Source organism: Oncorhynchus clarkii, chromosome 27 (genome assembly GCF_045791955.1).
Source record: "Oncorhynchus clarkii lewisi isolate Uvic-CL-2024 chromosome 27, UVic_Ocla_1.0, whole genome shotgun sequence".
NCBI classification, from domain to species: Eukaryota; Metazoa; Chordata; class Actinopteri; order Salmoniformes; family Salmonidae; genus Oncorhynchus; species Oncorhynchus clarkii.
In genome coordinates, this window is record NC_092173.1 from 24878680 (window position 1) to 24903166 (window position 24487).

Below are 24487 nucleotides of genomic sequence, written 5' to 3' on the forward strand. Positions count from 1 at the left end.
TTTTGGCAATGTATTATTTTTATTAGGGTGGATTAAGTTCGTTTCACTATTACGTATGGATTTAAAAAAAGGTATTTATTAATTATTTATTTGCATTGCCGCCATCCAGTTGGTGGCGGAAATCCCCCTTTTTGGGTTGTAGTCCACCATAAAACAAGAAGAAGGAAATATTATTATTAAGAGCTTTGACTTCAGAAGCACGAAAGGGTATGTTGAGTGGTGGTGTCCCATCCTCCCAGGCTGTTGGCATGATTCTTCAGGTAAGAAATGCTTTCAAATCAAGGGACAGCTTTCATGTTTCCGTGCCGCCTAGCGGTGTGTATGTAGGGTTGTTTTTCAGTATGCGCCAGAGCGTCGCCACTTCGTCAACAAACTGGCTAGCTAATTTAGCTAGGTAGCTTTCGTAGATACACATGTAAATTATTCTTTGTCTAAACTAAATATGATTTATGTTTTGGTCAAGTTAGCGCACTTGTTAGCTAGCTACCTAATGCTAGGAGTGAGCTAACTATATGGTTGCGTAATACAGACATGACATGGAGGATTTGGGAACTGGGGGTTACACGAGCACAAATTATTTTGCCAGCCACATGATAATAGCACAGCATAGTGGGATTATCCCAAAAATGCAAGGCTATTACCACGTTGCTAGCTAACGTTAGATGTCAAATATTTATACTGAACAAAAATATAAACGCAACATGCAACAATTTCAAAGATGGTACTGCATTACAGTTCATATAACGAAATCCGTCAATTGAAATAAATTAATTAGGCCCTAATCTATGGATTTCACATGACTGGGAATAATTTTTTTGGTACCAGATACTTTTAAAAAAGGTTGGGGCGTGGTCTGGATCAGAAAACAAGTCAGTATTTGGTGTGAGCACCATGCAGTGCAACATTCTTTAACATAGAGTTGATCAGGCTGTTGATTGTGGAATGTTGTCCCACTCCTCTTCAATGGCTGTGTAAAGTTGCTGGATTTTGACAAAAATTGGAACAAGCTGTAGTACACTTTGATCCAGAGCATCCCACACATGCTCATTGGGTGACATGTCTGGCGAGTATGCAGGCCATGGAAGAACTGGGACATTTTCAGCTTCCAGGAATTGTGTAGAGATCCTTGTGACATGGGCTATGCATTATCATGCTGAAAGATGAGGTGATGGTGGAGAATGAATGACACAACAATGGACAATGGATCAAATTTTATGTCACATGCGCGGAATACAACCGGTGTAGACCTTACTGTGAAATGCTTACAAGCATTTACAAATTTGTGCCAAACATTTGAGAGAAATAAGCTTTTTGTGCGTATGGAACATTTCTTGGATCTTTTATTTAAGCTCATGAAACATGGGACCAACACTTTACATGTTGCATTTATATTTTTGTTCGGTGCAGAACATATGAGAAATGTTTACATTTCGGTGAGGAAACCTCTGATCTGTGTTATGGTATTGAGTAGCCTAATGTTAATGCTTCTCTGATTTTTGTTTCAGGAACGCAGTGGCAACAATTCCTATACTCATGATGCCTTGAGTCTTAAGTACAAACTCGATAATGAGTTTGAGCTGGTTTTTGTGGTAAGTTTCATATAGAAATGTGATTATAATGCACTGTAGTTCTATTTCCTGAAGGAAAATACCATACTAGCATACAGCAGTGTTAGCTTCTCATGCCGTCTATGGTGTGGACTCAACTGACCATGTTTGTCTTTCTTTTTTTTTGTACAGGTGGGTTTTCAAAAAATCCTGACGTACAGATGACGTACAGCTCCACTTCAGGGATCGCTATAAGAATGAGCTGGAGCAAAAGGGGGCCCGTAAACTGTTGAGCAGCTGTTTTGCATTTGAGGATGACTTCAAAATGCTTCTTTGGTAAGCAGTTAAACATCTTAGAGCTGATACTGCATACAGAGCTGAACTAATGGTGCATAAAGAGATTCATATTATACTTTCAAACTAATTTGCTATGCTGAATCTCACACACAACCAGCTGTTGAGTTGTCATCCCACAGGTCTACAAGGACCTGTAGGCTACTTGTATAAAATATAATTTCACAATACTTCAAGTCAAATGCTTCGTGCTTTGATTCTGTTACTGTCCTGTTGTGCTCTAGTGAGGCGGAGGAGAGCAGCAAAGCTCGAGGTCCTACCTCCATGAGGAGCTTCAATGCTTCCCTGAAATCCCAGAAAACTGTGAAGTCCATGATCGAGACGAAGGGAGGGGATAAGGGCAAGGAACAGGGTGGCAAGAAGAATACGAATGCCAAAAAAGAGGGTAAGGGTTTGATGTGATGGAGGTTTTGTTGGAATACAAGCACTTTGTCATGGTTCTTCCTTACACAATTTCGGTTTGAAACCAGTCCCACATTTTTTTTCTTCATGTTTTAATTTCATGGGGACATTGATAATGTTTTGTATGGCAGGGGTTAGTTTCTGAAATCTTCCTCCCAGCTCCTGCTGCTGAGCCTGTGAAAGGGGAACAAGCCAAGGCTCCAGCCAGTGCCCAGAAGACAGTGGAGAATGGTAACCAGGGCTTGACCCAGGAGGAGATCATTCAGAAGAAGAGAGAGGAGTTTATACGCAAGCGCATGTGGGCACCTGCAGAGAAGCCCAGGTGAGTGGGGGGAGGAATGGAACACAATGTGGTTAAAGTTCTAATTCGGAATGTTACTGACAGTTGTTTCAGTACGGAAAGTCACGTTGTCTCTTGCCTTCCAGTAAGTCCCCCAAACCTGTGAAGGATAAAAAACCAAGGGGAAAGAGAAGCGGGTGTGGACCTTGGGTGGCAACAGCACCAAGGAACTGGACTACAGCCAGTGCAATGGCAACGGAGACCATGCTACTGGGGTCCATGTCCTGGATGCTCAAGCTGACCCGGTATGTGCCTGTTGGGTTTGAGAGCAGCAGAGCTAATATTGCCTGGTTGTACCAGAGTGAATATCTGTGCTCACATTATTTGAAAAGTGAAATAATTGTGAGTGCAGTGGTCACTGGTTTAACCAGACTAGAGCTATTATCCTTCAGGGATGCTCTGTTGGTACCTTAATAAATAAGGCCCATGTGGTGTAGAAGTGCTTAGTTTATAGGAATTGCACATCTTAATAAAGTCTTGTCTTGTTGTCCAGGGGATGCAGCTGAGCTCGATGAAGGGTGACCTGCTCGCTGTGGATTACGAGTCCAGCGAGGAAGAGGAGGAAGATGCGGTGGAGAAGGTGGTAGTTGCTGACACAAGCAAACAAATGTGAGACCCTTAGATTATTAAATGTGTCACATAATAAGAAGCATGGCTAAGGAATGGAAGCTTTGAATGGGACGTTGTGCCCTGTTGCACGACTTAAGTATCCATTTGATTTTTTTTTGCCCCAAAAGGGGTGCTTATGGGGGGATGTTTGGGATGCTCAAGGGCCTGGTGGGTTCCAAGAGTCTGAGCCAGGAGGACATGGAGCCAGTTCTGGACAAGATGAGGGACCACCTCATCGGTATGGACTCCTCTGTTCCCCACTACAGTATCAGTTTAACACATGCACTCCCCTATGTATTTATTTAGACTGTGAAGCTAAAACGTTACATTTGGCTCTATACTCCATTATTTTGGATTTCAGGTCAAATGTTTCATATCAGGTGACCGTACAGAATGTCATTTTAATTTGTAAAAATGTTTCCGGGTATTTTCGTACGTATGTTTTAACGTTTAGAAATGAAAGCACTATGTATCTAGTCCCTCCATTTGAAGCTGTCGTACGTATTTGAAATAATTCACTTGTGGGGTAGTCAAGTTTAGTATTGGTCCCATATTCCTAGCATGCAATGACATCTAGTTACAAACTTGTTAGCTGCATTTAAAGTTTGTTGTGTTACAGATTATGTTGTGGACAATAGAAAAGAATGGTAAATAATGTTCACTTATGGTGAAAATAATAATGTTCTTGAACATTGCAGCCTGTGACACATTCCGTGCGGGGGCCGTGGAGCAGCTGCGTACCCACCATCCACATTAATGTGGATGCTACCATGATTACGGATAATCCTGAATTGTGAGAAAGTTAGAGGGATAAATATCATACCCTCCTAACCTCCCTTGTTATTGGCAATGGTGAGAGGTCCGCATGCCTTGGGGGTATGATCTTTGTGCCTCTAACCTTCTCACTCATCATTATTAATGATTCATTCATGATTATCTGTAATCATGGTAGCATCCACATGTACTTCAAATCGGGGAGTAGATGCATAAAGTGCTTTCAATTCTATATGCTTAAACATGTATGAAAATCAAAGGTGACATTCTGTACTGTCGCCTCATATGAAACGTTTAATCTCAAATCCAAAATGCTGGAGTATGGAGACAAATGTTTTATCTTCACTGTCCAAATAAATACATAAGGGAGTGTACATAACTAGCCAACCTTGATTTGTTCATGTCCTAGTTCACCTGAGGGAAAAGCTTCACAGTCGACTTGTATTCATTGAATTTTCTGTCATCAATTGTTTTTGCAGCTAAGAATGTAGCAGCTGAAATTGCCTCCCAACTCTGTGACTCTGTAGCCAAGAAACTGGAGGGCAAAGTCATGGGTACCTTCACTAGTGAGTACAACTGTCTTCCACCCACCCAGCCAGTCAGAATAAGTCCACATTAGAATGAGTTTACCTGTGGAGAGATTGAAGTGAACTAGATGGACTTCTCTCCCCCAAAGAGATGCGAAGACACTGCACAACAGTTCAGAGTATACCTCTTGCGCTGATAAAGCCCTCCCCTCTCTCTAGCTGTGGCATCAACAGTAAAGGGGTCCCTGCAGGACTCCCTGGTCCAGATCCTGCAACCAAAGCGGCGTGTGGACATCCTGAGAGACGTCTTGGAAGCTCGGAGCCAGCGCAGGCCCTTCGTCATCACCTTCTGTGGGGTCAACGGGGTTGGCAAGTCCACCAACCTGGCCAAGGTTAGATCCACCAGTGTGTCAATGTCTTTTTTTCCCTGTTAATCCATCATATTGAAAACATTGGTATTGCTGGGTTGCATTCATTTAACCAAACCAGGTCCTGGTTGGGACTTTCCTGGCTGTACTATGACCTAGATAACCTAGTAAGCCCCCATTTAGACCACAGAAAAACCAGCAGGGAAAATATTGTTTTATTTGCTGAAACCCTCAATCCTCTGTGTGCAGATCTCTTTCTGGCTAATCGAGAACGGTTTCACCGTGCTGATAGCAGCCTGTGACACATTCCGTGCAGGGGCCGTGGAGCAGCTGCGTACCCACCAGCGCCGCCTTAACTCCCTGCACCCCCCTCAGGACGACAGGGGACGCCCCGTAGTGCAGCTTTATGAGAAAGGCTACCGCTGGCATCGCCATGGAGGCTATCGCCTATGGTAACCATACCATGCCCCAGCTTGCCATTCATATATTAGATCATTTTAGCCCCATAGTATGCAATAGCTCTGATGTCTGATCTCAATTAAATGTATGGTGATATGCAGGTGGGGTTCACAAATGCTTCTTAATGTATCACATATAAACTGAGTATACGGACCAAGCCAGACATCCATTCAACCAAGTGAAGTAATCCTCCTTTGTCTCCCCGTCTCTGTCCAGCCCGTAACCAGGACTTTGATGTGGTGCTGGTGGACACTGCTGGACGGATGCAGGACAACACCCCGCTGATGACGGCCCTGGCCAAGCTGATAGCTGTCAACATGCCTGACCTGGTGCTGTTTGTGGGGGAGGCTCTAGTGGGCAACGAGGCTGTCGACCAGCTAGTAAGAGTCCTTTTAGAACATATAACACCCTACTGTTTCATCAGCCTGTGACACTCAGATCCCTAGAAGATAATAAACGGACTACAAAATAAATGTGCATCCTTTTCGAATACTCTATAGAGTTTATTTTGGATTATGCTATATCTTTAGATTTTTTTCTGGATCAAAAAAAGGACCCCGTCTTGGTGGTGTAAAAACATTTGAGAATTTCTAAGCCAATTTCCCCAAATTGTTGAATATTGGAGCGAAGTGATTTCATTTTGTTTTTTGCAGTTAAACTAATTTATTGTAATTCTACATTCTGCCATGGAGCTGAGAACTTTTCACTTCTAAAGCTAGTTTCCTACAATGCTATGTAATTTGCCATAGCTAATGCTGTGTTTTGCTAATACAATAGCCAGATGAATAGTGCTAAATTCTGCTACATTTTCAATTCACCCTGACTGTCTAGCTTTTATTTTGGTTATTGATACTTGTCGAAGATTAGATTATAAAAACATGTATGGGGAAAGTCTTTTCTACATACTTAGTTTTTTTTGTCGTTTTAAGTTTACACCGAAAGAGTTTCTCCATCCCAAATACTTAAAAAAATTTTTTTTTTACAGTGTTTGGATTTAGGTGATCTGAAAAAAACACTTATGCTACTGGATTATATTTTTCAATATTGTCATGCAGAGGGCACATTTTACATTTAAGTCATTTGGCAGACACTCTTATAGAGCTTTACAAGAGCAATTAGGGTTCAGGTGCCTTGCTCAAGGGCACATCAACACATTTATCACCTAGTGGCTCGGGGATTCGAACCAGCGACCTTTCCGTTACTCACCCACTCTGCTTAACCGCTAGGCTACCTGCTGCTTACTGTAACTGTTTGTTGATTTGCATAGCTGTCTCATGTTGCACTCCACACTGTATAACGAGTGCGATACTTTACTTTCAGGTGAAATTTAACCAGGCGCTGGCTGATCACTCCATGTCTGATAAGCCACGTCTCATTGATGGGATCGTTCTCACCAAGTTTGACACCATTGATGACAAGGTTTGTATGCCATTAAATACATGTAAAAATAAAACAAGTTTCCTGATCTTTCTTATATAGGACAGACACTTCAGAACAAACTTCACTTTTATATTTAGTTGGGACCATCTGTTCCATCTAGTGAGTCTGTTATTTAATCAATTTGTATGGGCTAATAGCAGTAAGGACAAAAATAATCAAATATATACAGTACCAGGCAGTTTGGACACACCTACTCATTTAAGGGTTTTACTTTTTTTACTACATTATAGAATAATAGTAAAGACAACACTATATAAAATAACACATGGAATCATGTAGTAACCAAAAAAGTGTTAAACTAATCAAAATATATTGTGAGCTTCTTCAAAGTAGCCACCCATTGACTTAATGAGTGCTTTCCACACTCAACCAGCTTCATGATGTAGTCACCTGGAATGCTTTTCCAACTGTCTTGAAGGAGTTCCCACATATGCTGAGAACTTGTTTGCTGCTTTTCATTGTCTCTGCGGTCCAACTCATCCCAAACCATCTCAATTGAGTTGAGGTCAGGTGTTTGTGGAGGCCAGGTCCTCATCACTCTCCTTCTTGGTCAAATAGCCCTTACCCAGCCTGGGGGTGTGTTTTGGATCATTGTCCTGTTGAAAAACAAATGATAGGATGGTGTAACTGTGAGTGCTGTGGTAGCCATGCGCCTTGAATTCTAAATAAATCCGACAGTGTAACCAGCAAACCACCACCTCCGTGTTTCACAGTTTGAACCACACATGCGGAGATCATCCATTCACATACTCTGCGTCTCACAAAGATAGAGGTTGGAACCAAACATTTGGACTCGTCAGACCAAAGGACAGATTTCCACCTGTCTAATGTCCATTGCTCATGTTTCTTGGCCCAGCAAGTCTCTTCTTTGTTATTGGTGTCCTTTTAGTAGTGGTTTCTTTGCAGCAATTTGACCATGAAGAATCTCTGAGCAGTTGATGTGTCTGTAACTTGAACTATTTGAAGTATTTATTTGGACTGCAATCTGAAGTGTAGTTAACTGTAATGAACTTGTCCTGCTGCAGAGGTAACTCTGGTTCTTCCTTTCCTGTGGCGGTCCTCATGAGAACCAGTTTCATCATAGCGCTTAATGTTTTTTGTAATTTTTCTGATGGACTGTCATTGTTCTTGCTGTAATATGGACTTGGTCTTTTACCAAATAGGGCTATATTCTGTATACCACCCCTACAATCACAACACAATTGACTGTCTCAAACACATTAAGGAAAGAAATTTGACAAATTACCTTAAGGCACACCTGTTAATTGAAATGTATTCCAGGTGACTACCTCATGAAGCTGGTTGAGAGAATGCCAAGACAAAAGGTGAATACAATATAGAAAATGGTAAAAATAAACCCTAGAATGAGTAGGTGTCAACTTTTGACTGGTACTGTATATATTGCTATACTTCAAAGGGTCTTAAAATTCAAACTCATCCTTGGTCTGACCATCTTAAAACAATTCCATATAGCTTAGAACCCCCCCCCCCAGCTTACTCTTATGGGTTAACAGAATGTCAACGTTTTGAGACAATTGTTTGATGGAAGTCAAAGCTTTTAAATGCTGTTTATGACATCCTAATCGGTAAGAACAGAAGTCTGCGTGGTTTGTGGTTGCAAAGCTGACGTCACTCCTCCCTTCAGGTTGGCGCTGCTCTCTCAATGACCTACATCACAGGGCAGCCCATTGTGTTTGTCGGCACGGGGCAGACCTACAATGACCTGCGGAGCCTCAATGCCCGTGCTGTGGTGGGCGCCCTTATGAAGGCCTGAGTGGCTGCTGCCATGTTCACCACCATCGTGACAAAGCCAACCACAAACACTGCGCTTTGAGATTTCTGGTCCTGCAGTTCACATCCTAACTATGATCCTCCACATGGCACCAAACGCAAAACTCACAGGCTTCCTCCCAGCTCCGTCTGGGAACGGGGCGGTTGTTGACTTTTTAAGCAACATTGCACTAAGATCTCTTGCATCCGCTTGAATTTGGACCAACAGTTTAAAGTACCTCAATTTTGTTTAGCTTTAAGTTCAACAAGATACATTTCCATCTGATCAAATAGAAAATGTCATTCACTTCCTGGCATTGTCTTTTTCCACTTCAATGAGAAAATGGCAGGTATGAATGCTTGCTGGAGGTGACACGTTTCAGCAGCCACCCTGTCCCTGAGTAAAGCTTAGTGCCTATCCCGTCTCCCTGAAGCATCACCACTGCAGGGGTGACGGTCTGTCTGCTGAAAACATTAATAAGCCTGCACAACACCAATTAACTCTTGTTTCTCTCGCTCTCCATGATGGACCCCTTCTTCCTCCGAATTGTAGAGTTCAATTTGGTGGAGGTGAAGAGACATGGGTTATTACATTTGGGGTTAAAAGTCCAGAGACGTCAAAGGTCTCTGGACAACAGCTTTCTACCCCTTTGTCATTTTGAAAATAAAAGGGTCAAAATGACAAGTCTTACATTTTCAGTCCCATATAATGTCAATTTGAGAATGTAAACATTTCTAAATAAAGCTGCTATGATAGCCTGTAACAACTTATGGTTTTGTTATGTAACCTATAGCTTATGTTTATACGTTTTCCAATTCCAACCTTGGAACATAAATGCTGATAGTGTGATCTGGATAACAAAGGCAAAATGTCATCTCTTGGCAACATGGAAAAGTATTGCAACAGGAAGAGTCGAGTGGCAACTGGTGTACAGTGCATTCGGGAAGTATTCAGACTTTTCCACCCCTATTCTAAAATGGATTTAATTCCCTCAATCTCCACCCCAAAACAAAGCAAAAACAGGTTTTTAGAAATGTTCTAATTTAAAGATGAACAGACCTTATGTGAATAACTATTCATACCCTTTACTATGAGACTCAATTGATGCATCCGGATCTTTGAGCTGTTTCTACAACTTGAAGCCCACCTGTGGTAAATTCAATTTATGGGACATGATTTGAAAAGGCACACCTGTCTATAAGGTCCTAGTTGACAGTATGTCAGCGCAAATACCAATCCATGAGGTCGAAGGAATTGTCCATAGAGCTCAGACAGGATTGCAGCATTGAAGGTCCCCAAGAAAACAAGTCTCCATTCTTAAATGAAAGAAGTTTGGAACCACCCAAGACTCTTCCTAGAGCAGGCCGCCCAGCCAAACTGAGCAATCGGGGGAGAAGGGCCTTGGTCAGGGAGGTGACCAAGAACTTAATGGTCACTCTGACAGAGCTGCAGAGTTCCTCTGTGGAGATGGGAGAACCTTCCAGAAGTACTCCACCAATGGTAGTGGCTACTTCATGGTAGTGGCCAGGCAGAAGCCACTCTTCAGTAAAAGGCACATGACAGCCTGCTTCGAGTTTGCCAAAAGGGACCTAAAGGACTAACCATGAGAAACAAGATTTTCTGGTCTGATGAAACCAAGATTGAACTCTTTGGCCTGAATGCCAAGCATTCAGGGTCTGGGGGAAACCTGGCACCATCCCTACGGTGAAGTGTGGTGGCAGCATCATGCTGTGGGGATATTTTTCAGTGGCAGGAACTGGGAGACTAGTCAGAATCGAGGGAAAGATGAACAGAGGAAAGTAGAGATCCTTGATGAAAACCTGCTCAGGACCTCAGACTGGGGGCGAAGGTTCACCTTCCAACAGGCCAATGACACCAAGATAACGTTGGAGTGACTTCGGAACAAGTCTGAGTGGCCCAGCCAGAGCCCAAACCCGATCGAACATCTCTGGAGACCAGAAAATAGCTGTGCAGCGACACTCCCCATCCAACCTGACAGAGCTTGAGGATCTGCAGAGAAGAATGGGAGAAACTCCCCAAATACAGATGTGCCAAGTTTGTAGTGTCATACCCAAGAAGACTCAAGGCTATAATTGCTGCCAAAGGTTCTTCAACAAAGCACTGAGTAAAGGGTTTGAATACCTATAATATTATTTTTACTTTTGCAAAATTGTCAACCTGTTTTTGCTTTGTCATTGGGTATTGTGTGTAGAAATAATATTTAATCCATTGTAGAATAAGGCTGTAACAAAATGTGGGAAGAGTCAGGGGTCTGAATACTCCCCGAATGCAATGTATGATACCAAAGGTTTTATTTTTTTGTAAATAGCACAAATACCTACAGATTTCACAAAACATGCAGTATTAAAAATCCAAAAGCCTTATAAAGGACAGTATACTATTTTTTTTTCAGCACATGAGTGGCCAAGTGATTGTTACTCTAAAGATGCCTCATCTAAGTCACTGCTGAACCTGCAGACAAGATTCTCAAAAACCTTTCAACATGTTACCATGCTTCACAGATTGAACTAGCTGCTTTCAAGTTAGCATGGCAAGCATTATTTTCAGAGACTACATAGTTAACACCTATTGATGCTGTATGCTTTGAGACTTGACAGTTTCATAAGAGGACCGCATAGTTAATCCTAAACCGGGGAGGATGGGAAGAGCTATAGGAGGACAGGCTCATTAATGTCTGGAATAAATGGAACGGTATCAAACATATGAAAACCACGTTTGACCCAGTTCCATTCAAGCCATTACAGTGAGCCATCCTCCTATAGCGCATTCCACCAGCCTCCTCTGATGAGGATATGTTGTGCTACATTTTTGCCACGCCTGCTTCTCTTCAAATTCAGGGAGTCTTTAGCATATCTAGGTCCTCAGGACTCTCCAGCCATTCATTCAGGACAGGATTCATTTACAAATTATGTTGAGCTAGAATCCAAGTCAGGGACCTGTCCTTATGTCATCCCTACATCAGTCTTCCATTGCCCTTTCCAACATCTTATTCCAGATGTTAAGGTGTAGGGAAACACTTTAATTGGGTTACCAGCTGCTTTAACAGTTTACTTTCCTGCTGGGTCTTTCCCTTTGTCATGACAACCGGTAAAGATTCAAATAAAAACAATAAGCGGGTGACTAGAATAGTAACATGGGTCTCTTCTGGCCCATATTTGCCTGGCTGAGTAGTAGTAGATCCAATGAAACCTGAGTAGAAGTAGACTGAAGGAACTGTGGATGAAAATGACTGATACTCCTGTCTGTTTTGTGCCTGTCAAGAAGGATAGTCTGGGCAGAAAGAGAAGAAGAAATAAAATATGAGGACCAACAGCTGTATATTACCACAGACTGCCATGCATTATAGGTAAGCCACTTGTGTGTAAGGGGTATGAATTCCAAGGAGGTTTTCACTAATGAAATGCCTGGATATAAGCACAATAAACAGGTATAATCTAAAAGCCTGGATATAAGGTAGGTAGGTATATTCTAACAGGATGAAATGAAAAGTGGATTTTGGGAAATGCCTCTTGCATGCGAGCACCGACAAAGAAGCACACAATCCTAACCTTGGAGGCGTTTCTGTGAATGAAAGCCATTCTGGGTTTCCTGTTCTTGGGAGGGAGATCCTATGAAAATCAATGAAATCAACAGATTAACAAATAATAGCGAGAGCAAACAAAGTAGCTACTCATGTTTAAACAGGCTAATGTGCTACTCGGCTCACTAAAATAGAATTCCTCAGTAGCATCACCGTAAGATAAGATCCAAGCCCTAAGTAGATAATTGTTTTACGATTTACACTTCAGTAACATACCACCAACTAATAAGTGATCCATTGTAGGAAATTGATACAGTATGATTACTAATTTCACTGAAATTGGCTTCTTTACCCCAGCCGTTAGTGACAGCGTCGCGGTTGCAGATCTCGTTGGCCAGCCGTTCAAAGTACTCAGGCAGGTCGGAATACTCATTGCCGTAAGAGATGACCTTGATGCCCTTGTCTAGCATGTTGTCCCGCAGCTTCTTGAACTCTCCCACGTCCTCACGCCGCACCAGCATGAAGTGCTCCAGGTCCGACTTGTGTTTGACCGCCTCCAGGAACAGAGCCTGGAAGGTGGTGTCGTCCACCGTGCGCCCGCAGCCCAGGAACACAAACGACTTGGTCTCATACAGTTTCTGGATCTCCCTCTGTCAAACCAATGGAGTTCAATTTGCATTATGACACTGACAGAATTAACTTCACTACAATTAACGTAATGGGTCTTAAATTGGTTGAAAAAATTAAAACGGCAACTGCTAAGCGCTGAAACATTTCCAGGGTATAATTTAGAAAGGCTGCCCGTCTCACTCACCATGACCTCCGTGTTCCTCAGTACATTCTGGTAGCCAGCAGGGTGCAGTACAATACCGCTGGGATTCGTGTAAACACCGTGAATGTGCAAAACACTCAGACTTCTCTTCCCCTGAGCCCACTCCAGGACCTGTACGGACACAAACATTTCACAGTCCGTCACACCAAATCCTGTTCTCACTGGGTAGGGAGTGACACTGCTAATGTCAGACAGGGATGTTAGTCCTGATGGAGACAGGGCATAAATACCACACCCGATGTTCAATATCGCAGGCTTAATACATAGATGTGAATCATTAAATTGAGTCTTCGTAAATGTGAATCAATCAATTATTTTTTTCAACGAGTCTACATAAATAACAATCCATGTTGGGTTGCTTCTAAGGTAAGAGCGTTTATAAATCCTGCTTAAGGAAAAATCTCTTTATATTAGTTCCTATTTCTGATCAAAGACCAATATAAATTAATCCATAAACCTTGACAACAGTTGGAAGTTTGAAACTTTGACCTTGCCATATACTAACTACATCCTACTTCTGACCTTCACAGGTCAATGCATTGACCACTTTCTCTGGTTTAAGGACACCATATCCATATCATAGAAGGACAACACTATTAGAAGACATATGTTGGTCTTTGAATCAAATATGTTCCCTTGAATTCACCTTTAATAAGCCTTAAACAATGTTTTATGTGCAAGAGCATTCCCTGTGTTGTGAGCCTAAACCTGTGACAGTAGTTAAACTGTCATGCCCTCAGTCTCATCAACTACTTCCTCTGATGGCGTCTGAAGATCACAGGGGGCCAAAGCCTATGTTCCAATGCCCACACTTGCATACAACTTAGAATACATGCCCAATATATTGCTTATTAAATAGATATGACAATTTTAAAACGTTTAATGTTTAAACTGCAATTGTTTTTATCCTTTAAACATTCAGAATAAAAATCATTAAATTACGTGAATTACAACGCAGATCTGGTCCAATGCAGTTCCGGCTACCATACGACACTCATCTGTTGTCCCCAACCCACTCAGCAACAAATGGTAGTTAATGACGTTTTTAGGTTCTCTGCTGTGTGCCTCTCCTCCATGTTCTCAGTGGTCAGCACATGAGACTTCATGTCCCACTTCTCATCAATGTGATGGCTCATTGCAGTGATGTATGACAGCGTATTCATAGTTGTCCAACAATGTTGTTAATGCCAATTATGGGGCGTCTTAGAGCTCATACTTTGTACTTGCAGAACAATCATTGTACAATTTCTTCATCCATGCCGTCACCGTTTTTCGACATGGCATCTTGTAGTCTGGTTCTAGCTATGCCATCAGGGTATTGAAGCTATGCCATCAGGGCACTGAAGCGGACATCCTCTAGCATTGACAATGGCTGCATATCAACTGCAATCATTTCTGTAATCAGCGCTATAATCTTCTCACTCTGTCCCTTATCGCACTGTCTAATGTCTGGGCCTGCGCTACTGCCAGCAACGGTTCAATCTCAATTCCACCTCACAAAGCATGCATTTCACCACCTTCTCATTTAACTTCTCTAAGTATTGCCATACAGGACTTCACGGTTGTCACGTCTCTGTCTCACTCTCTGATGATGATGATGATTGGGACCTGTTAGTGGTAGTTTTGTGATAACTCCACTGTGATTTTAATTTTGTGGGGAATTTATTTTTCAGTTAGGGATTTTTTTCAAAACGATAAATCCCAATTTAATTGAAATGTTCACACCCAACTGCTTCATAGCGAAGTGGTATGCTAGTGTGGCTTCTGCAACAGAGGCTAGATCTGCATTGCATAAATAATACACTACATGACAAACTAGGTGGACACCCCTTCAAATTAGTGGATTGACTATTTCAGCCACACCCGCTGCTGACAGGTGCATAAAATCAAGCACACAGCCATGAAATCTCCATAAACAAACATTGGCAGTAGAATGGCCTGTACTGAAGAGCTTAGTGAAGTGTCAACTTTAAGTGCTGTTATTGTGAAGTGGAAACGTCTAGGAGCAACAACGGCTCAGCCGTTAAGTGGTAAGCCACACAAGCTCACAGAACGGGACCGCAGAGTGCTGAAGCACGTAAAAATAGTCTGTCCTTGGTTGCAACATTCACTATTGAGTTCAAACTGCCTCTGGAAGCAATGTCAGCACAAGAACTGTTGGTCAGTAGCTTCATGACATGGGTTCCCATGGCCGTGCAGCCGCACACAAACCTAGGATCACCATGCACAATGGCAAGCATTGGGTGGAGTGTTGTAAAGCTAGTCGACATTGGACTAGAGTAGTGGAGGGATGAATCACGCTTCATCATCTGGCAATCCGTCAGTCTAGACGATTCTGTGCTTCCAACTTTGTGGCAACAGTTTGGGGAAGGCCCTTTCCTGTTTCAGCATGACAATGCCTCTGTCCATAAAGTGAGGTCCATACAGAAATGGTTTGTCGAGATCGGTGTGGAAGAACTTGACTGCCCTGCACAGAGCCCTGAACTCAACCCCATTGAACACCTTTGGGATGAATTGGAACGCCAACTGCGAGCCAGGTCTAATCGGCAAACCCTCACTAATGCTCGTGGCTGAATGGAAGCAAGTCTCCGCAACAATGTTCCAACATCTAGTGGAAAGCCTTCTCAGAAGAGTGGAGGTTGTTATAGCAACAAAGGGGGGGACCAACTCCAATGATTTTGGAATGAGATGTTCGACGAGCATACTTTTAGCCATATAGTGTATTTTCAGGTAAATCCCCAATTGAAATCTATCCATGATGTGTTATTGCAGTGAAAATTATTATGTACACACAATTTAGAATTTGGCCCTAAAGAGCACACAAGGCCATGACTATAGAGATCTTTCCAAAAGGAAAAGTATCCGTTTTTACCTTCTTCTCGTCGGTTAGGTCCAGAGACTCCAGCTTCGATCCCTGGTGGGCTGCGTAGATCTCCAGCAGGTTGTCAAAGTTGGTGGTGAGAACCAGCGCTCCACTTTCCATCAACTGCAGTACGGAGCGGAGAAGGTGCTTCCCTGCATTCTCCATCTTACACTCCAGATCGTCAAACACCTCGTACAGGCAGTCCTTGAAGAAGGTAGACCGCACATTGCCTGTTCTCTGCAATGATCGGGCAGGAGCACAATTAATAGAGGTTAGTGGGTGTGTATTGATTATACAGATTATACCGCTGGTACTTAACTACTAGGAGGGAGACCATTTAGAAAAGCATTTTCAGGTTTTTAAAAGGTACAATAAAGCATTTATGACTGGTTGTTATAGTCTTGAAAATGTTTTTCCATCAGTAGCAGGGACATGTAAACAGTTGCTGTACACGGTGAGTCTAATTGCTATGGAGCAGAGAGTTAGAGGGCAGGCTGTTTGAGTAGCCATGCGATTATGGCCGTCTGTAATGGATAAATCTCATTACTCAGAGCTACGCCGAACGCACACTCTACCTGACAGTGGTTGTAGGAAAACAAAGGAGAAGGGCTGGCTCGCTATGAATAGCACTGTCGAGGTGAGCTTAGCGCACACAGCACAAGCAAGCTGCCTGGCCGACTGCTGGACTGTCCAGAGATTAGAGATCTAGTGGGCAAATTAACTAACAGGATCCCTTTTCACAGGAAGGAAGTCATTATCACCAAGAGCATGCATCTAGCTACCCACTCACCCTGCTGTTGACTTCTACACCGAATGCATTCTCCTTTTGTTTGAGGACGTATGTAATGACCAAATAAGGTAAAGTAGTACCATGCTCCTATCCTGAGATTGATATCGCCTCGGATGAGACACTAAAGTTGAGTTCTTTTCAACTAACCTGGTCCTAAACAGGGAAAGTTGTAATAATTGTCCTTAGTATTTTGCCTAGGTCATTCAACGACAGCATGAAAGGATTTAGGTCACAAACATGCTGATTCTAACCTTCAGAATAGGCTCATTAACTGACATTACGGGCCAAAACACAGCACTAATCCACAGTTATTTACATTGTTTGGATTGCAATACCATTGAGTTAAACTGCTGTGTCCCACCCGGTATTTGATCCCTTCAGCTGTTCTGTGAACAAGCACCCAGTGGGCACACACTGGTTGAATGAAATTACGTGGAATAGACGTTGAATTGACATCTGTGCACGGTGGACAACAATGTGACTAAAAGACAAGGTGAAGCCATGACAAATTCTCCTTCTACACTCTATGAGAGTCCTCTTTTCAATGCGTTTCTTTCTCTTTATTCTTTCAGCATACTAGGTAGAGAGACTGCGTGGCAGGCTGACTACCTGTTATGCGAGTGCGGCAAGGAGCCAAGGTAAGGTGCTAGCTAGCATTAAACATATCTTATAAATAACAATCAATCTTAACATAATCACTAGTTAACCTAGTAATATCATCAACCATGTGTAGTTATCTAGCTTGTCCTGCGTTGCATATAATCGACGTGGTGCCTGTTAATTCATCATTGAATCACAGCCTACTTCGCCAAACGCATTCGCAAAAAACAAGCGCATTCGCAAAAAAAGCACTGTCATTGCACCAATGTGTCCCTAACCATAAACATCCATGCCTTTCTTAAAATCAATACACATTTTAAATTTTTTACAAAAAATCAATACATTTTTAAACCTGCATTATTAGTTAATATTGCCTGCTAAGATGAATTTCTATTAACTAGGGAAATTGTGTCACTTCTCTTGCGTTCTGTGCAAGCAGAGTCAGGGTATATGCAGCAGTTTGGGCCGCCTGGCTCGTTGCGAACTGTGTGAAGACCATTTCTTCCTAACAAAGACCGTAATTAATTTGCCAGAATTGTACATAACTATGACATAACATTGAAGGTTGTGCAATGTAACAGCCATATTTAGACTTAGGGATGCCACCCGTTAGATAAAATACGGAACGGTTCTGTATTTCACTGAAAGAATAAACGTTTTGTTTTCGAAATTATAGTTTCGGGATTTTAGCATATTAATGACCTAAGGCTCGTATTTCTGTGTGTTATTATATTATAATTAAGTCTATGATTTGATAGAGCAGTCTGACTGAGCGGTGGTAGGCAGCAGCAGGCTCGTAAGCATTCATTCAAACAGCACTTTCCTGCATTTGCCAGCAGCTCTTCTCTGTGCTTCAAGCATTGCACTGTTTGACTTCAAGCCTATCAATTCCCGAGATTAGTTCCCTATTAGAACATCCAACAGTCAAAGGTATATGAAATACAAATGGTATAGAGACATAGTCCTATAATAACTACAGCCTAAAACTTCTTACCTCGGAATATTGAAGACTCATGTTAAAAGGAACCACCAGCTCTCATATATTCTGAACAAGGAACTTAAACCTTAGCTTTTTTTACATGGCACATATTGCACTTTTACTTTCTTCTCCAACACTTTGTTTTTGCATTATTTAAACCAAATTTAACATGTTTCATTATTTATTTGAGACTAAATTGATTTTATTTATGTATTATATTAAGTTAAAATAAGTGTTCATTCAGTGTTGTTGTAATTGTCATTATTACAAATATTTTTATTTATTTATTATATATAAAAAAGGAACCAACTGCCCAGTGTGGATTTATCCATCGCTTTTATTCCAGGTTCACAATCATGCAGATCAGGTGATTACACCGCCATGGACCCTGTGGCAAATATTTTTCTGTTCTTAACAGGCGGTGGTGCCCCACAGGCCTCTGTACATGTTCAGCATCGTATCAGAACGGGCATGCAATTGAAATCGGCCGATTTAAAAAAAAAATAGATGTATGGCGCTTACGATATGAAGTAGCCTGAATCTCAAATTTTTTAGAACCTAGTATTAGAGGTCGACAATTATGATTTTTCAACGCCGATTCCGATACCAAAAAGAACCAAAAAAAGCCGATACCGATTAATCGGCCGATTTAAAAAATATATAATAATAATAATAATATATTAAAAAATATATATATATATATATATAAAATATATAATAATAATAATATATAAAAAAATATATATATATATATATTTTTTTTGTATAATTAGATAAAAACATTGAACTATGCTGACTCCTTGCCACTGTCATTCCCACTATGATTACAAATCCCAATAAAGGAAAGTTTACAATGAAAGTCACTGGTGTGTCTCAACCAGCTGGAGACAGTGTGCTGTCTACATCTGGCTATATGTGTGAGCACAGGAGCGGGGAAGCCTTACCGGAGAGAGCTTCTGGATGAGGTCATGAGCCACGTGGACTAGGTTCTTGTCCTCCTGCAGGCTCTTCTGAAAACGCCTACTCTCCTCTTCCTCAAGGAGGTCAAAGTCGTTGGCCGCGTCCAACAAGGCCTGGATCAAACCCTTCCAGGAGCGCAACGCGGGGACCTGAGGGGCCACAGCTGAACTCACCCCTGTACCAATAACTAGGACCAGCTCGGGCGCCCGCTTGGTCTTCAGGCTGGGCAGCAGTTTCCTTTGGGGCAGGCAGAGATTGAGTGATGGTTCCATTGATGGTTCCCAAATCCTTAGACAACATGAAGGTTAAACAAATCATGGCAAGTTTACTTGGCTGCTGTTCAAACTCAAACCTAGGCTGAAAACGTAAAGAATGGGTTTAAAAACAGAAACTAAGAGAAAAAGTTCCTGACCAGTCTGATATTGATAATGCATTGGCATATAAAGAGGAACAGAGTACTAAATGTAGGCTAGTCATATCAGTTTTGATACCTGGGTTTTTTGGTGTTGGGGTCAACATCCGGAGTATCAGCATGAGCTGGTCGCTTCTCGGTTTTCACAGTCACAACAGAGGCCACCACAGAGGCCATTCAGCTCCTGTAAGACAACCATGAGATTGAATATACAGTTGAAGTCGGAAGTTTACATACACCTTAGCCAAATACATTTAAACTCGGTTTCACAATTCCTGACATTTTATCCTAGTAAAAATTCCCTGTCTTAGGATCACCACTTTATTTTAAGAATGTGAAATGTCAGAATAATAGTAGAGTGATTTAATTCAGCTTTTATTTCTTTCATCACATTCCCAGTGGGTCAGAAATGTACATGCACTCAATTAGTATATGGTAGCATTGCCTTTAAATTGTTTAACTTGGGTCAAACGTTTCGGGTAGCCTTCCACGAGCTTCCCACAATAATTTGGGTGAATTTTGGCCCATTCCTCCTGACAGAGCTTGTGTAACTGAGTCAGGTTTGTAGGCCTCCTTGCTCGCACAAGCTTTTTCAGTTCTGTCCACATATTTTCTATTGGATTGAGGTCAGGGCTTTGTGATGGCCACTCCAATGCCTTGACTTTGTTGTTCTTAAGCCATTTTGCCACAACTCTGGAAGTATGCTTGGGATCATTGTCCATTTGGAAGACCCATTTGCGACCAAGCTTTAACTTAGCTGATGTCTGGAGATGTTGCTTCAATATATCCACATAATTTTCCCTCCTCATGATGCCATTATTTTGTGAAGTGCACCAGTCCCTCCTTCAGCAAAGCACCCCACAACATGATGCTGCCACCCCCGTGCTTCAAGGTTGGGATGGCGTTCTTCAAGCAAAAGAAAAATTGTGTGCCCAATTTCAACTTCCTGCTACTCATGCCAGGAATAAGATATGCATATTATTAGTAGATTTGCATCGAAAACACTCTGAAGTTTCTAAAACTGTTTGAATCATGTCTGTGAGTATAACAGAACTTATGTAGCAGGCAAAACCCTGAGGACTAACCGTTCAGAATTTTTTATTTTTGGTCTCTGTCTGTTCACTGAGTTCTCATTGGCAAATTATATTTCTTAGGAACCTGTTTTCAGTTCCTACCGCTTCCACTGGATGTCACCAGTCTTTGGAGTTTGGTTGAGGTTATTCATTTGTGCAATGAAGAAGTAGGCCATCTAGGAACTGGGTAACACTGTTGAGTTGCGCAAGACGTGAAAAGTAGCATGGTTTGTTATCTTCCTGTATTGAACACAGATAGACCCGTCTACAATTTGATCGATTATTAACGTTTAAAAATACCTAAAGTTGTATCACAAAAGTAGTTTGAAATATTTTGGCAAAGTGTATAGGCAACGTTTGAAATATTTTGTAGTGACGTTGCATTTTTTGGAAGCTGTTTTTTTCTGGATCAAACGCATCAAATAAATGGACATTTGGATATATATGGACGGAATTAATCGAACAAAAAGGACCAATTGTGATGTTTATGGGACATACTGGAGTGCCAACAAAAGAAGCTCGTCAAAGGTAATGCATGTTTTATATATATGTTTTATAATTTTATTCTGTGACCAGACTATGTATCTGCACAGTTCTTCCTGTAAATGTTTTTCATATTTTTTATCTAATGGAAATTGTTAAAGACACACTATGTGGAAATCGCTTCGCCATTTCCTGGTTGCTAAAATTCAAATAGTTTGCCTAATTTTAGTTTATGTGACAAAACAAGCAAGTACAGTGTAGAGAATCATTGTACCATGTAAACCGCTGAACCACCGCTGTGAAATATACTTTCAGGAACCGTTTGAAGCTGGTGTACAAAACCAAAACCAAAAGTAAAAGACGCAAAATCGAAACTTCAGAACAGGAAGCATAGAAAAAGAGCACATAGAACATATTACTACTGCTTCTTAACCCCTTTTCACATTACCCATAAGCACTCTGTTACATTGCAAAGGATGTCATGCATTTCAATGGAGACGTCTACAGTGGAGTGAAAACGCAACACCACCTTGCGGTTGAAGGTTCCGTGGATACTTAGATTTGTTTTTTACTTTGCCTTGTCTTCAGTCCAGCCAGAGTCCGTCGGAGAACAGGAAGTTACAAAAATATGAAAATTTGGTTTTCGGTGATGGCTTTATAGCTAGCAATTTCTAAACAATTACACATTTCTATAAGTAAGTACTAGTTTAACAGTAATGTTAAATAATACACTTTGGCTGATAAGCCTATTATATTATGACTGTTGCCTCCCATTTAAGTTTGATGGTAATGATATTTGTTTATTATTATAATTGTTAGGTGGAGGTTGCTAGCTACAACGGTATCTTCAACCTAGCCTAGCTTTTAGCTGCTCTGCAGTGCAAGCTAGCTTGACTTGCATTAGTTGAGGTAAAAGTAACTAAACAAAACATGTTCTATTATCATCTGTAACAATTTATCCTTCAATGAAAAGGTAATATCTCCTAGAATAAATATGCTCTCTGAAGAGAGACAGGCTCTCCTCAATATTGTGTTAGAAACACTACACTCACAGATAGAACAATGGGACAGATATTTCACCGGAAGCATCCACTTGGCTTTTTCACTCACTGCCAAATATGGTAGTGAGTGAAAAAGAAGATGAAACGAGATATATTTAGGCCGACATTCTGAAAATGTTCTCATCGATTAAACATTTGATCTCAATGTTATGTTCCCAAAACTAAAATATGTTACAGAGTGGACTACATTTTGTAAACATTATTATTTGCCAGTTTTTAAAAATGGCGTTGTTTAGAAGGGGTGCAAAAGCAAACTGAGTTATTGCACACTTCACAGAGTAGGCGTTCCCTAACCCGGAATATGTGAATAAATGCTTGAACTTGCCAATAGGATGTCGCTAGCTCAAGCTTGGCTCTGCTCACTATGACTAATTTGTTCCCACTTGAAACAATGGGCTGTGGTCCATATTGGTTTAATTACACACATCTTTTGGGGCTCTCGAGTGGAGCAGCGGTCTAAGTCACTGCATCTCAGTGCTAGAGGCGTCACTACAGACCCTGGTTCCATTCCAGGCTGAATCACAACCGGCTGTGATTGGGAGTCCCGTAGGGCGGCACACAATTGGCCCAGTGTTGCTGAGTTAGGCCACCATGTAAATAAGAATCTGTTCTTTAACGGGTTTTGCCTAGTTAAGTAAAACTATGTAAAAATGTAAAACTTGTCTGATCAGTACGTCAAGAAAATGACGTATGGCGTAATGAAAAACGTCACGACGTGAATTGGTTCTAGATCTATTACTTACTTTCATTTTTATGTGAATTTAATCGGGTCGCCCAAAAAGTTACATATGCAGCATTAAATGTAGTCCTCAAAATGTGCATAGAGTTCTATGTTTGGTTAAACTTTAAAATCTGTGTTTTGTTTGGTATAGCTGCATTTTATAGTAAAACATCTGAGTCTCAGCGTAATCGGTAGCTGGCTAAAGTCGTGCTTGAGGCTTATTTATTGTATCATTATTGCAATAATAGTCTTGGTGCTAAATAAGAATGATCATGTCCTCCGTCTGGAGACATTTCCTGACAAACTTCAACTAAGGAAACATGTGTTTTTTTGACGTGTTCATTTATGAAAGCAAAATTTGAATAAAAAAAAATGGACAACAATAAGCAAAAGTTAGCTGACTGTACAGTACACTGTATACTTCTTTGTCTTTATCGTTACTGGCCAACTGACGTTAGATAGCTAGCTAGCTACTAGCTAAGCAAGTGAAGTGCGCTGCCAGGAAGAACTGGCCAACGTTACGTTAGCTAACCAGCAGGTAAAAGCTCAATGTACAGTACGCTATCTAGAATTACGTTAAAGTTGAGCTAGCTGTGAAATAAAACACACTTGCTTGTTAAATTCACACAGGTATTTACACTTACCCTGATAACTCCCAACAAGTTGCTTTTTTTGGTCGAGTTAACGTTAAGTTAGCTGGCATGCAACTGCGAGTTAAATATCAGTCTACCGACATATCCTGCTTTAAAAGCCGGCATTTGCAATTGTTGTACTTGACATGGCGTAGTCTGAGTGCCTTTGCCTGCTAGATATTATTATTAGCAAATCTATTTAGCTATAAACATTTCTGTCGACTTCCTCTGTGTGCACAACCTGTCGACTCACATGCTGCTGGAGGTCTGTGTGTGTCGTGATGAGTTGGACAAGGGATGTGCTTGGTGCGCGGCTACCACAGATAGAACGATGGGACAGATATTTCACCGGATGTATAAATGTGAAGCTTCTGGTTGGCAGTTCCACTAATTGCCAAACCGGCAGTGGGAGAGGATGGAACGAGATGGATTTTGACTAACGTTCTGCACATCGATGCGACGTTTGATTTCAATACAGTTTCTGTTCCCTAAACTAGAATATGGTATGAACAGATTGGACAGTTTTTTACTTACCCTTTGCAGAAGTTTGAAAAAAACTGCGTTGTTTAGGAGAACGTGAATTAAATTATTGCACACGCGCACTTCAAAGAATTAGACGTTCCCTAACTGAAATATGCAGATAATGTTAGAACGCGCCAATTAGGATCTAGCCCATCTCGTTGTTTGTACTGCCCACTATGACTCATGTTCCCGTTTGAAACGACAGGCTGTGGTCTATCTTACTTTAGTTGTAAAAATCTTTGCTACTACTGTAAATCCCACTTATTCTTCTGTGGGTTTTATGGCAGACTACAACCCAAAAATGTGTATTACCGCCACCAACTGGACAGGGTTGAAAAAAACAAAGTAAATCTCATTCTCTTCCACCCTTGTTAGGCATTCCAAAGACGTGGCTTCATTGTTCCCATCACAATTGCAAAAGGTCACA

General features: G+C 41.4%; 1 protein-coding gene and 1 pseudogene across 2 annotated transcripts; one reads left to right on the top strand and one right to left on the bottom strand.

The window, feature by feature from the left end:
• The first annotated feature begins 163 nt into the window (after positions 1-163).
• LOC139385539 (signal recognition particle receptor subunit alpha-like) lies at positions 164-8594 on the top strand (annotated as a pseudogene).
• A 2287-nt stretch (positions 8595-10881) lies between these two features.
• Positions 10882-23835, bottom strand: LOC139385540 (protein FAM118B-like). 2 transcript variants are annotated; one of them, XM_071130684.1, is made up of 8 exons: positions 23551-23835; positions 19648-19752; positions 19141-19444; positions 15837-16064; positions 12947-13075; positions 12485-12782; positions 12161-12220; positions 10882-11882 (listed from the first exon to the last, which is right to left on the bottom strand). In XM_071130684.1, exons 2-8 carry the CDS (start codon positions 19743-19745, stop codon positions 11869-11871), a joined length of 1131 nt encoding a protein of 376 aa, XP_070986785.1. In that variant the 5' UTR covers positions 19746-19752; positions 23551-23835; the 3' UTR covers positions 10882-11868. The 2 variants fall into 2 exon arrangements, with proteins under 2 accessions (XP_070986785.1, XP_070986786.1); XM_071130685.1 differs by having other exon boundaries at positions 19141-19393; positions 23551-23808.
• Between the last annotated feature and the right edge of the window lie 652 nt (positions 23836-24487).

Coding starts and splice junctions, on each gene's coding strand:
- LOC139385540 (XM_071130684.1), bottom strand. CDS start 19,745: ATGGCCTCTGTGGTGGCCTCTGTTGTGACTGTGAAAACCGAGAAGCGA. Junction 19,445..19,647: donor CCCAACACCAAAAAACCCAG/GTATCAAAACTG, acceptor ATGTTGTCTAAG/GATTTGGGAACCATCAATGG. Junction 12,783..12,946: donor TGAGGAACACGGAGGTCATG/GTGAGTGAGACG, acceptor TTGGTTTGACAG/AGGGAGATCCAGAAACTGTA.